At 34.1% G+C, this 12,934-nt stretch overlaps 1 protein-coding gene across 1 annotated transcript in view; it reads right to left on the bottom strand.

Annotated features, from left to right (window-relative positions):
• The window catches only part of LOC100377051 (sideroflexin-5-like), a 31,871-nt gene extending 20,392 nt beyond the window's left edge, over positions 1 to 11,479 (bottom strand). The window contains exons 1-11 of the mRNA XM_085504707.1: positions 11,397 to 11,479; positions 8,780 to 8,848; positions 8,384 to 8,488; positions 6,726 to 6,780; positions 6,366 to 6,445; positions 4,752 to 4,808; positions 4,434 to 4,499; positions 3,466 to 3,556; positions 2,997 to 3,112; positions 2,442 to 2,527; positions 1,255 to 1,372 (exon numbers count right to left, since the gene is read on the bottom strand). Of these exons, the coding sequence (XP_085360833.1) occupies positions 1,255 to 1,372; positions 2,442 to 2,527; positions 2,997 to 3,112; positions 3,466 to 3,556; positions 4,434 to 4,499; positions 4,752 to 4,808; positions 6,366 to 6,445; positions 6,726 to 6,780; positions 8,384 to 8,488; positions 8,780 to 8,848; positions 11,397 to 11,468 (915 nt within the window). The 5' untranslated portion in view covers positions 11,469 to 11,479. The remainder of the gene's footprint in view (positions 1 to 1,254; positions 1,373 to 2,441; positions 2,528 to 2,996; positions 3,113 to 3,465; positions 3,557 to 4,433; positions 4,500 to 4,751; positions 4,809 to 6,365; positions 6,446 to 6,725; positions 6,781 to 8,383; positions 8,489 to 8,779; positions 8,849 to 11,396) is intronic.
• Positions 11,480 to 12,934: the final 1,455 nt, after the last annotated feature.

Below are 12,934 nucleotides of genomic sequence, written 5' to 3'. Positions count from 1 at the left end.
GGAGAAAAATCGAATATTAAAAAAATGGAGACAGCAGCCTTTCCCGACAATCCTCTTTGCTACAAGTACCATTTGTTTATGTTTTTTAAATGGAAAATAATTAGATTTTAACAGATTTTCATTTATTTAATAAATAAATTTTGCCTAAAGGCACGTATTTCAAAGTAGTGCACAAATAACAAGGTTAGTGTGTTACAGTTGTTGCCGTGGACTCCTATCAACCGGAACGCATCTCAAAAAAAACTAATTTGTATGATTATTTTTGTGATTATTAAACATTGGTCTGAGCTGATGATGTAATGTCAACTATTCAAAGATTTTTTTTTTTAATTTAAAAAAAAAAAAAAAAAAAAAAAAAAAATTAAGTAGAGGAAACACCAGCCAACAATAACTTGGTGGCAAATTACAGGGTTAAGAAACCAATAAAAAATGCCTTGACGATTCAAACTGAAATGAGGTGGCAAAACAAGATATTTTGATTCAATTTGTGAGTTAAATGAATGAATAAATAAATAGTAAATAAACAAGTAAATAAATAATGGAATAAAAAATAAAAAAACAAATAAATAAAAAATAAAAAAAAGTCAAATTTGAAGATATTTATTTCACTATTTTTCATTTTGTATACGGGTAATCTATTTTTATATTTTTTTCTTGTTTGCTATTATTTTGTAATTTTGTAGAATTTATTTCACAAGTAGTTGACAATGAAAACTAATCTGAGAAACAATAAGTGAAAAATGGGAAGAATTTTGAAAATAAAAAAACGGTGACTACGTACTGAAGTAAAGAACAATTTAATAACATTTCAATAAGCAAAATTAAAGCATTTTGTCTACAGTAACATTAGCATGTAAATTTGTCTTTCGTTTAATCTATAATTTATAACAATATAACAATTTATAATTTGTGTTTGATTTAATCTCTACAAAGGAATTCTATTATTTGGTGTATGTACACAGTGATATAAGTGACAGCGCCCTCGTACCTCAAATGATTGGCAAATTACAACACAGAGGGCAGTATAATTAAATATTCAGTGTAATTCAGTGTTTCCATGTGTCCATATACTGACCAATCACAACACATAATCTGGAATTCAGTGTTTCCATGTGACTATAAACTGACCAATCACAACACATAATCTGGAATTCAATGTTTCCACGTAAACATCTACTGACCAATCATTACACAAAACATTAAATTCAATAATGACCAAATCATATATAGGGGACAGGAAATAACATCACTCACCTTAGAAAATTGTGGAAATAAACTCAGTGCAAGTGGCAGAGCAAACGCAAATGACAGCGTGCAAACCGTAGCTTGTAGGGGAAGATGTACCTTAGGTCTTGTCTTCACAAAGTTAGTCCTAACAAGAACAAATTTTGAATTTGGTTGTTAGATAAACTTATTCTAGCTTTTAGAAAGTGATTGCTATACGGCAAAGAACAATTAGGAGAAACTGTAAAATGGTTTGTTTTTATACACAAGACAATTTTGAAAAATCGCAAACCATTCTTGCATCATAAACTCACAAGATGAAAGTAATGTAATGTGGAAAAGAAAAAAGGATATGAACGAATTGGAAGAAACACAAAAAATCTAAACACGAAAGCAATCAGAGATAGCAGATCCTCTGTAATCACTGGTTGAAAGTTTATATCTGCAATAGTGTTCCAGATATGATAGCTATTTTTAATGAGGTTACTTGACCGTATATGTTTATTAAATATGTTGATCAGATCTAGTGTGCAATGTCTTCAATATAACACTGTGTCATTTGTCTTCATCCGCAATAGTTCCCTGGTTACGTACGGACATATCAATGGATGCTTGTAACATTTTGACAGGGGGATAAAAATGAGACAAATTATTGAGAAAAACAAATAATTGAAAACAAATACCCAGCAAAAATGGGCCTTATGCATTTACCCCTAAGGGTCACACATCCTGGTACTTGTGCATGACCCCCTAAGGGTCACACATCCTGGTACTTATGCATGACCCCTGAAGGTCACACATCCTGGTACCTATGCATATGAGCCACATAAAGGTCACACATCCTGGAACCTATGCATGACCTCCTAAAGGTCACACATTGTGGTACATATGCATGACCCCCTTAAGGTCACACATCCTGGTACCTATGGATGACCCCTAAAGGTCACACATCCTGGTACCTATGCATGACCCCTCCAAAGGTCACACATCCTGGTACCTATGCATATCCACCTTGCATACCCTACACATTCTGGAATTTAATTTGGGTAATGTAGTCCTAAAATTATTTCTAAAATTGTATCTAAATTTGTGCCATAATGTTAAACATAAACAGCATTCTCACTTGAATGACATCTGTTTGCATTTTGGTGGGTTGGGGAGAGGGAATAAATTATAGTGAATCTTGGATGTTTGACCTTTTTAGAGGAATACCTCACCTTTCAAACAGTGTCATAATAATGGGTGGTAGTATGAGTATAGGAGCTGGTAATACTGCACGGGTCATGGCTGTTTCTTGTAAGGCCTAGGACGAAAACAATTCAAAATTGAAAGTAATTTACAGGTAAGAAGGTAAAGCTCAAGCACTGATTTGCTGTCATCGAGTAAAATGACAAATGAGGGGTCAGAAGGCAAAGGTCAAGTATGGAATGAGGTCAGAGAGTAAAGTTCAAGCACTGAATAGCAGTCATCAGGTAAAAATACAAATGAGAGGTCAGAGGACAACGGTCAAGTATGGAGGAGGTCACTGAGTAAAGTTCAAGCACTGAATAGCAGTCATCAGGTAAAAAGACAAATGAGGGGTCAGAAGGCAAAGGTCAAATACGGAATGAGGTCAGAGAGTAAAGGTCAAGTATGGAATGAGGATAAGTATGAAATTAGGTCAAGGAGTAAAGTTCAAGCACTGAGTATCAGTCATTGGGTAAAAGAACAGATGAGGGATCAGAAGGTAAAGGCCATGAAGTGATCAACATTTAACATTAATTTGTACTCACACGTTTTGCAGCAATTTTGGAGCATCCAACCACATTGCCGTCTTCATCGCTGACTTCAATTCCTTCTCCTAGTTCACTAATTCTCATTAATACAACATTGCACACACTAGCAGTCGCTAGAATAGATATGTAGAAAATACTTTAGATGGAAAGGACCTTGTGCATAACCCCTAAAGGTCACAGAGGTCAATATGTTGTCATCATTCACAAATTAAAAATGAAGTTAAAAGTTTTCTCATATTTTTCAAAACTTTTGATCAAGACCATTACCCAATTTAGAATGTTGACCAAAATTAACAAAATAATTATAAAAAAAATATACATTAAAATGTGCATATGTTGCACCAAAATTTGGCCAAGAAAAATTATTATTTTATTATAAGAGGTAGTTCATACAAAATTAAGGGTGGACCATTCAAAATTAGATGTGGACCATCCACAGAATTATTATTCTCTTCATCTGACTCACCAACTGCAGGGAAAGGCACAAACTTCTGTATTATCATCTTTGTTGCTGGACTAAACTTCTGTGCTTTGCCGACCAAGACAGTCAATCCCACCTGAATAATGATAGTTATTATACATCTGGCAATGAAAACAATATCTATGTATGACAACAGTGTTACAGAACGTCTTATTTGTACAGACACGAATCTAGTGAAATGTTCATGCTGGCATTTTGGTTATGACTACCGGTACAAGCTACAACCGGTACAATACATTATAATAACCTGATATATGAACTATTAAGCATCAGGAAAATAAAACAAGAAAAAATACATATCTCAAAAAATCTCTGATTATAAAAACTGACATTGTAGTCTTTATTTATCGATGATCTCTTGATGCGTACAATGTATTTGATGCGTAATTTTAGTTATTTTACAAAACCCAGTTATGTGTAAACATTTCACCATACATTTACATAACCTGACTGAATGAGAAACTAAATAGATTTAATTTGCATATTGGTTGAAGCTGTTTTACATAAGAAAGGGATTTGAATGAATTATTTGCACCAACTAGAACATACACATTTCCTTATTTCACAAAATTTATGAAAAAAAAATCTATTTCCCCAAAAGTTCAACTTAATCCACTGTAAGGAATAATCAAAAATGTTGAATTAACTATTTCTAAGCATTCAAGAGAATGCAATGGCTACAAATAAGCATTCAGTAGCTGTCCTGTGTTACAACTGCTTATCTGAGCTTAGTATGTGAATGCTTACATCCGGAAATTTAAAAGCAAATTTTAGTGTTTGAATGTTTACATCCTGAATGCTAATAGCAAATTTTAGTGTTCGAATACTTCTGAATGTTAATGCAAGGCTTAGCATGCAATTACTTCAGTCTAGGATACTAAAATAAGCCTTAGCATGTGAATAATTGAAATCTTCAGTGGATAAACAGGTGATCAATGATTGGACGTACTTACTGCTATGGAACATGCACTGGTAATAGCACCCAGATATCCTCCAAGAAATTTACTCATCGGGGTTGGCTATTTAAAAATAAAACAAAATAGGAAACTGTAAAATTGAAAGTTGAATTGTTGTCAAATATTGGTCTATACAGGTGCATTTCATTACATACGCCGTATAGTTTGACACTTTCGGGTGAAGAATTTGTCAAGCATGCATCTAGAAACAGGAAGTGAGCGCCATCTAGTGAAAAATCTCTAATTTATGCATAAAAAATGACAGTATCGGCTTGCAATATTGTTCTCAGAATTTACCAAAAATCAATGGCTTACCTTTGTTGCATTTCTATTTGAATAATTAACGCAGGCATTATGACTTTGATTCAACCACTGCAACAAAACATTTATTATTTTATTTTACATTTTGTACATTATACACTGTTTCAGTTTTAAATTAACAGTATTAACGTTCAGATATTATGGGTCACAAAATGTTCGCAAATAAACGAAAATTGCCGAGCATTTATGTAGCTTTAGGTGTGATCTCAGAACGTCAACAATTCCACTGAATCACTGAAACTGTTGTCCCCAATAAAAAACTTGATTTCAGCACAAAAATGGCTGAGATTCAGCCATCTTGAATCAGATCGTGAAACAAATTGATGTGCATATGTATAATATTATGTATGATGTATGTGTAAAGTTTGATTGTAATTGGTCCAGGCATGTCTAAGATACAGATCTGGACACACACACACACACGCACACACACACAAAGGTCAATCCATAAGTCTCTGTTTTCAGATGGCGTCTGAACAGGGACTAATTAATCAGTCATATTCTGATACATGTAACTTGCGAATGTTGTGAGTACTACCGTAATTCAGTCTATTATGTTTGGAGAAGGTGGGAGGGTTGAGAGGGTATTCTGTGTTGAGGGGACAAACTTGGATTTTTCGCAAGGCTAAAATTAACAAGTCATTGAAAATGACACAGTCCCTGTTAAATTCTCTTTGTGCTCGTCATATTAAAGCGGAGGGGTTGTCGCGAGCGTGTCCTTGAAACTTGAGTTCCAAGTGGCGTATACAACAGATTGTTTATTTACATCAAAACACGTGTTTCGTGTCATAGTAATATGGCCAAAATAAAAACAGCCGTTATTCAGCCATCTTTGATCTGATTATGAAACACACTGATATGTATGATGTATGTGCCAAATACGAATGAAAATGGTACATAAATTGTGGAAATATAGTAGTAAGGCCAAAAAGTCAGATGGCTGTCAATCGGCCATCCTTGACCAGATTTTGAAACAAATTGTCATGAACATGCATCTTAACATGTATAAAGTACATGTATGAGCCAGATTTGAATGAAAACTGACAGAGCACGTCCAAGATACCGCATAAAAAAACAAAAACAAGAAGCCTGCCAGTCGACCATCTTTGATCCAATTGCGAAATAAATCGTCATGGACATGTATCCTAACATGTATAATATATGAACCAAGTTTGAATGACAACTGACAAAGCATGTCCAAAATACAACATTTTCAAAAAACAAGATGGCTGCCAGTCGGCCATTTTGAATCGAATCGCTAAACCACTGCACGCGTATATGTCCCACATAAGGTACTAGGCACATGCAAAGAATGAACGGAATCGGTCCACAGGATTCTGAAATATGACGTTGGATAGACTGACGCACGGACAGACGGACACACGGACGCACGGAGACCGAATTATAAGTCCCTGTTTTCAGACTTCGTCCGGGGACTAATAAACCTTCTAGAAGATATATACTGTAAAACTTAGTATTTTCATTGGCATTTTGATGTTTTAAGTTTACAAACCTAGCATTTTTACTATTTAATTTAGCAAATTTTAGTTAACAAAATTAAAAACCAGATAATAATTAAAGTGACAATGCATGTAAAAAATATCTCACCTGCCAAAATACAGTTGCCTTGAGAGTAAGATTTGGAAGAAGTAAACCAACTACAATTGGAGCACCAAATGGGACAAAACCTGTGAAATAAAAAAAAAATAAAAATATGGGTTGTGTCAGTTTGTAAACTCCTATGGCAAACCAGTGTTATATTGTGCAGGGAGATGTATTCACTGGGCATTTTATTTTTAGCAGATTGAATGCAGAATTTGTGTATCGTCAAATATTCTAGAAAAAATAAAATTACCACTGTCCCATTTTTGAAAAACTATTTCACCAGAAACATTGTTTTTTTGTGAGGCTCTGTAAGCAAAAATAATATCTACCTATACAGTACTGGAGAATAAAAAGATGACTTACCCGACATTCTAAAAGGCATTAATATTTTCTCACCAGTGTCCGGATGAATAATAGCCTATAAAAACAAAGTAGACATATCCATCACCACATGGGGGCACTGCTGTGCAATATTTACGCTTCATACTCCACTGAAAACTAGAGTCAGTGAATGTTCCTAAAACCATTAATCAAAGTGTCTCTGCAAATTATGCATCTAATCACGTCCCTAATAATTTTCATAATATTAATATTCAATTGTAAAAATTTATCATGAAGGAAGAAGAAACCTGACCTGAAAATTAAAAGATTTTCTGAAATACCAGTAATTTAAAGTTCAGCTAACTACAAACAAAACAAAGTTCACATTTTGCTTGGTTTGAACAAGAGTTTCAAGTAGGTCAAAGTTCATCATCAGTTGTGTCACCTTCCAAAGTTCAAAAGTCAGCTACATGTACATGCACTGTCCTTTATCTGACATATTAATGACTAATGTTTACACAAAAATTTCAACACACACTGCATGACAATTATCTCCTTTTGAATTTGACTTCACATTTGTCATAGAAAACCAACTGTATAAAACTGATCTGGTAAAAGGGAATGAATGAATGAATGAATGAATGAATGAATGAATGAATGAATGAATGAATGAATGAATGAATGAAATATTAAATAATTAATTAACTATTAAATAATTAATAGTGCAATTAATTTATTTATTTATTTAGTTATTTATTTAGTTATTTAGTTGTTGTTGTTGATGATGACGGTGCACTTTGCACATAAACACTATATCATGCATGACATGCACCTTGAGAACTCTAACACCTGCGTATTTATGTTACCATACTAAAAATATTACGAACAAAAAGTGAATCCTCCTGACATTGTACTCTAAAAACATAATTGGAGTCTTGGGACTATTATGTAACATGTTTACTTAATAGTGTGGATTAAATGTGGCAAATATATATTGTATTTATTAGAAACATTGCCCACTGCAATAGATCGCCCTCTAGCGATGTTTTAACTTTTGGTGCATCAAAAACAAAAAAATACTATAATTATGTTAAAAATATTTTTTTTAAGCCTGAATTTATAAAATACAAATTAACATTGGACACACAAAGAGTGGCATTCTGAATGCTGGCACTCATTTTGATTTCCATTTGATTGTTTGTTTGAATTTCATCCGCTTTCAATGTACATGGATTTCTAAATTACTGTGAGGTGTTGTTGGAATCCTGGGGAGAGCTTGTTGTTTTTTCCTGTACACATTCAGACCATTAAACATTTCGTATAATAATCAAGACCTGAATAAATGCTCTCAGAATGCAACTGTAAAGGACGGTGATCATCGTGGTGGTCGTTGTACCGCGCATGTGTGACATTTGTGTTTATAAACATTGATATTCCCACAATCCAATGCGCTATTCCAATGGAATTCATGAATAATAGTTTTGAACGCGACATGCACTAAGTACTATCGATGACTCATTCGATACCTTCGAATCACCAAAATAATTACCAAGTCTAAGTTTCTACTTGTGGTCTGCGTAACAGTCAAAATCGCCATCATTGTTCATATGAGACCCATGCGTGCCGCAACGACCAACCCCCTTCAATGAGAGGGAACAAATAGGAACAGAACTTTTTTGCGGTTACATGTACTAATATACCTGTTTGACTTTCTGTGCTTGCCATAGTTGTCTGTTTGTTGTGTCTGAGGACAGGGTCCCACTTTTGTAATCTTCTAACAATTGTATTGAATTCTGTAGTTGCGTCTGTTGAAGAAAAACAAATAGCACAATTAGTCTTTCCTCTAATAATGGTAAGGTCAACAGTACAAGTACTCCTAAATGATTTTAGGGGCAAGGATGATGTTGGGGGCGCTATTTGATCTTGATCTGCCAAATTTCCACACTGCATTGATAGCATCTAGGTCCATTCTATTTATTTAAATCCAGTTTCCTGAAAGTCACTAGCTGTCATTCCTGGTCAAAAGAAGACCAGGAAAATTGTCAAAAGTGGAAAAGTGGAAAAAAGGATTTACTGAGTACCACTTACAGACTTACCTTGCTTGTGAATAAGGTTCGGGGATCTACAACGTCAAGAAAATGTCTGTATCGACCTAGAACAGTTGACTAGAAAATAAAATTATAATTTTGTTAATTACCACAAAAATGAACAAAATTGGAAAACTACAATGATTTTAAATAATATTTCTCTATTAGACACGAGTTTAAACTAATTAGGGTCTGCACTTGTAATTCTGGGTGTTGGAAATTTTCTCGATTAAAATTATTTAGTTTGAGAACTGAATTAAAGACATTTTGCTATCGTCTTCATGTTTTGATCATTATGGTTTAAAATACTGAAAAAGAGAACAAAATTGTAGTCACATAATTGAGATTTAAATGAGTGAGTTTCTGGTATGGTATTTTTAGTTTGCATTATATGTAATGTGAATTTCTATCCCATAATGCATTGTCTATATGTGCAGTAACATGCTCAGTAGAGTAAAATTTGAATTTCTATCCCATAATGCATTGAATATATGTGCAGTAACATGCTCAGTAGAGTAAAATTTGAATTTCTATCCCATAATGCATTGAATATATGTGCAGTAACATGCTCAGTAGAGTAAAATTTGAATTTCTATCCCATAATGCATTGAATATATGTGCAGTAACATGCTCAGTAGAGTAAAATTTGAATTTTCTATCCCATAATGCATTGAATATATGTGCAGTAACATGCTCAGTAGGACAAAATTTGAATTTGGTTCAAACTGCGCATACCTCGGAGAAATACATAAAATAAAAATTTTAACTCTTTAAATGGAAAAGTAACTAAAAAATTTGTATTTTCCTAAATCCAAACCTTTGATACTAAATTAACAAATAGATTGTATCACATCAAAAGGGGGCAATGTCATTCAAGTAACACTACAGAATTTCCCTAAAATTTTAAATGGTCCATCCCTGATAGTAATCTTGTGATTCAGAGAGCAAGTAGAGCATGGCTAAATGAGGTTACTGTCCAATCAGATTAGAATCTAGAATATGTTTGCTTTTTCGTCTGTGTATGTTATATCGTATTTAACCCTCCCCCCATTGTATTTTTGTCAACATATTCCATGGCTATATGAGATTAAAATCTAGATTACATTTTTTTTTTTTTTCTGTTTATGAACTCTGAAATAAAAATGCCAGCTGAGACATCTTGAAAATGAATATATTAAGATTTTTTGTAAAATACTTAATTATCGCTTAGGTTTTATTTCTGCTATTTTCGCTGAAGTGAAAATAAAATCTAGCGAATATACTTTCTTTCTTATACATATTGTATTTTACATTCAACTTGTCAAATAGCAGACAAAATAAATTCCATACAAAAGACACCAAAAGTCTTTTCAGTGGAAATTAATTCCAGCTAAAATAAAGTATTCTACAGTACACACATTTGTGGATGAAAAACATAATACATGAGAAACCTCCACGGACAGCCAAAGCCAATGGTGTGTAGAGAAGCATTAACACATCTATATAAAGTGTGTTGTAATGATTTGAGGCTATGACATTTAGTTTAGTTATTTGCATAATGATATTGATACATTGTATGGAACATCTCATGAGTATTTAGACTCAGTTCGGGGCCTAGCAGTTGAGCAGTAAACACCTTGGCTACAAGTGCTCCTCTCCAGTGTGTTATTCTCTTCCCGGATCTGGTGACCAATACTCACTTGGTTCACTCTACCTTGAGAAGTCTGTTCTCAGTTTACATATGTATTTTGGAGTAAAGTTCATTAAAAAATGCAGTTAGTGAAAAGGGTTCATGAAACAAACAAAACAATCCATTAACGTTTTGTTTTTTTATCTAAATCCCATTTTTTGTTTCATTTTTTCGTTAAAAATAGTTGAATTTGCAAAAATATGTATTACTATTTAAACAACTTAGGACGATGTCGGATAAAAAACTTATTTCCTTTAGTTTGGGGGTGGGGGGTTTTAACCTCAAAAAGTTTCCATCCTACAAAAACAATTTTATTTTTTAATGAAGTCAAGAAAAACTTGGAGTATTTGTAGTTCGTTTTTTTTCTATCCAATCATGGACAGAAATAACCGAAAAGGGAAAAAAAACAGAAAAATGGTTTGGTTCGAGTGTAAATCTGTGCGTCAAATGAGGTGCATTTGTAAAATCTTTTTACACCCACCCGACAACCAACTGCTATGCAATACTACTGTCCGATTATCAATTTGCATTTAATGGTGAATGTAGTCTGACGCCATGACCAATATTTATCAATTAAGTTTCAGTGGGGGGTAGGGGGCCCGGGTTTGGAAAAAAACTAAAGGAATTAAGTTTTTTATCCGACATCGATCTTTTGACGTCGTCCCTTACATGAAATGAATGTAGGGGGAAAAAGAACAACTTATTGTGACAGTTAAACAAAAAATATAAAATGCTACAATTGCTGAAAAGAAGAGCGTAATAGTGATAAAAATCACGTTTAGTCAGTACACCCCAGTACGCTAAACATACTATGAACCGGGGCGGGGCAGACATGGCCTAGTTGTGTTGACACAGGCACGTTTTCAACGGGTTGACGCCATCGACATTTACAGTCGATGTTCGCACAGTCTACCGATTTATGAGCTAAGTATGCCTAAGTTAAGAATAGGGTGGTACCTGGTCGAAGCGTGATCCTCCTAACTGAAATGCGGGATAGCCATCGACATCAACCTGTGAATAGGAAGCCATCTTGGTCTTGTTAAACGCATATAAAATACCCAGAATACATTTCGGCAAACAAAACTTTTTCTGGTCGAAGTCGAAAGCCTATCAGGGCAAACATATTTGTGGACCGAGTAATTTTAGACATCTCAAGTCTATACAAGTTTAGTAATCATGATCTTCAGGAGCCAATATATGAATTTAAAATCTGTTTAACGTCATAATCTTTGCCCTTGAATTAAATTCAAGGCAGTAAAAATAAAATTATACAAATTGTAACTTGATTTATAGTGGTTTGCGTACCCTAGGAATAGAAAAAGAATATAGTGCGGTACAGGTTACCATGCCTTATACCCAACTCTATAACCCTAAGCCACGAAAACTTGGATTAATAATAATAAATGTTAAATCGCGGATTAGTGGTGGCCAGGAACTGTGGGAAGATGACAAATTTGAAAAGCAAAAAATTACACATGAAACATGAGAAGGAAAGCTAAAAAAAACAGATAGCAGCACTACCCGGGAAGTAATATATCTCTATTTTTTGCATAGAAACCAATGAAAATAGACGGATACAATTCAAATTTTGCGATTTGCCAATACAATTTCGGACTCTTGTTGTTTTCTTAAAAATACTGTAAAATGACTAATTTTCAATGGGTTTAAATTTAGCTGATTTACCATTTCAGGCATATTCAGTTGGTTTTAAATTCACGGTTTTATCATTTAGATAATGTGTTCTATGCTAAATTTTACATATTCGCTGGGTTTTAATTTAGCGCATTTCCCAGTCAGCGAAGTAGGCAAAATTAAAACCTTAATTAATCCTTTTTCAGTAGTCAGACGATCTCATTTTTATTTATTATTGTTATCATAAATCTATGATATTTAAAGTGAGAAGAAAATATCGTTACTGCATTTAGACGGAGGTAATCTGCTGCCGCTGTGGCGAGGAACATTGTCCACTGGTTGGTGTATTTTAGGGCGCCATCAACGACATGGTGATTCGTTTTCATGAAAGCCGTATATAAAGCCTGTCCGAATCGAACTTTGTCTTGACCACGACTTTACGGCCATGTACTAGTATGTCATGGATCCATAGTGCACTAACATCAATTCTTCAATTAATCTAGAATTATTTTTGACATAATTGTTCTCGATCTCCATCGACGTCGGGAGACCATGCAGTTTGCTCTGAAATAAAAACGAATGACCATACTGGGCTGCGAGTGTAGGGACTGAGATAAAATATTGGCCACTCTGTGGACGTTTCAACTAATGTTCCCAAAACCAGTAAACGCGTACAGTAAACGGCCATATTAACACGATTAGGATTACGTTCTGTATGGCAGATAAATATTGTCTATGATATACTATATCATATAGTATAGTATAGCGGGGTATAATTTATGCCAGTTTTGATTTCGACAGAGTCATGGGGCTTTGTAATCCTGGCCCCACACTTGCATTATTTTGACCATTTAGCCGGGACT

Source organism: Saccoglossus kowalevskii, chromosome 10, assembly GCF_978046115.1.
Source record: "Saccoglossus kowalevskii chromosome 10, keSacKowa6.1, whole genome shotgun sequence".
NCBI lineage: Eukaryota > Metazoa > Hemichordata > Enteropneusta > Harrimaniidae > Saccoglossus > Saccoglossus kowalevskii.
The sequence above is the reverse complement of the archived record's forward strand: the minus strand, read 5'-3'. Positions and strand labels throughout refer to the sequence as shown.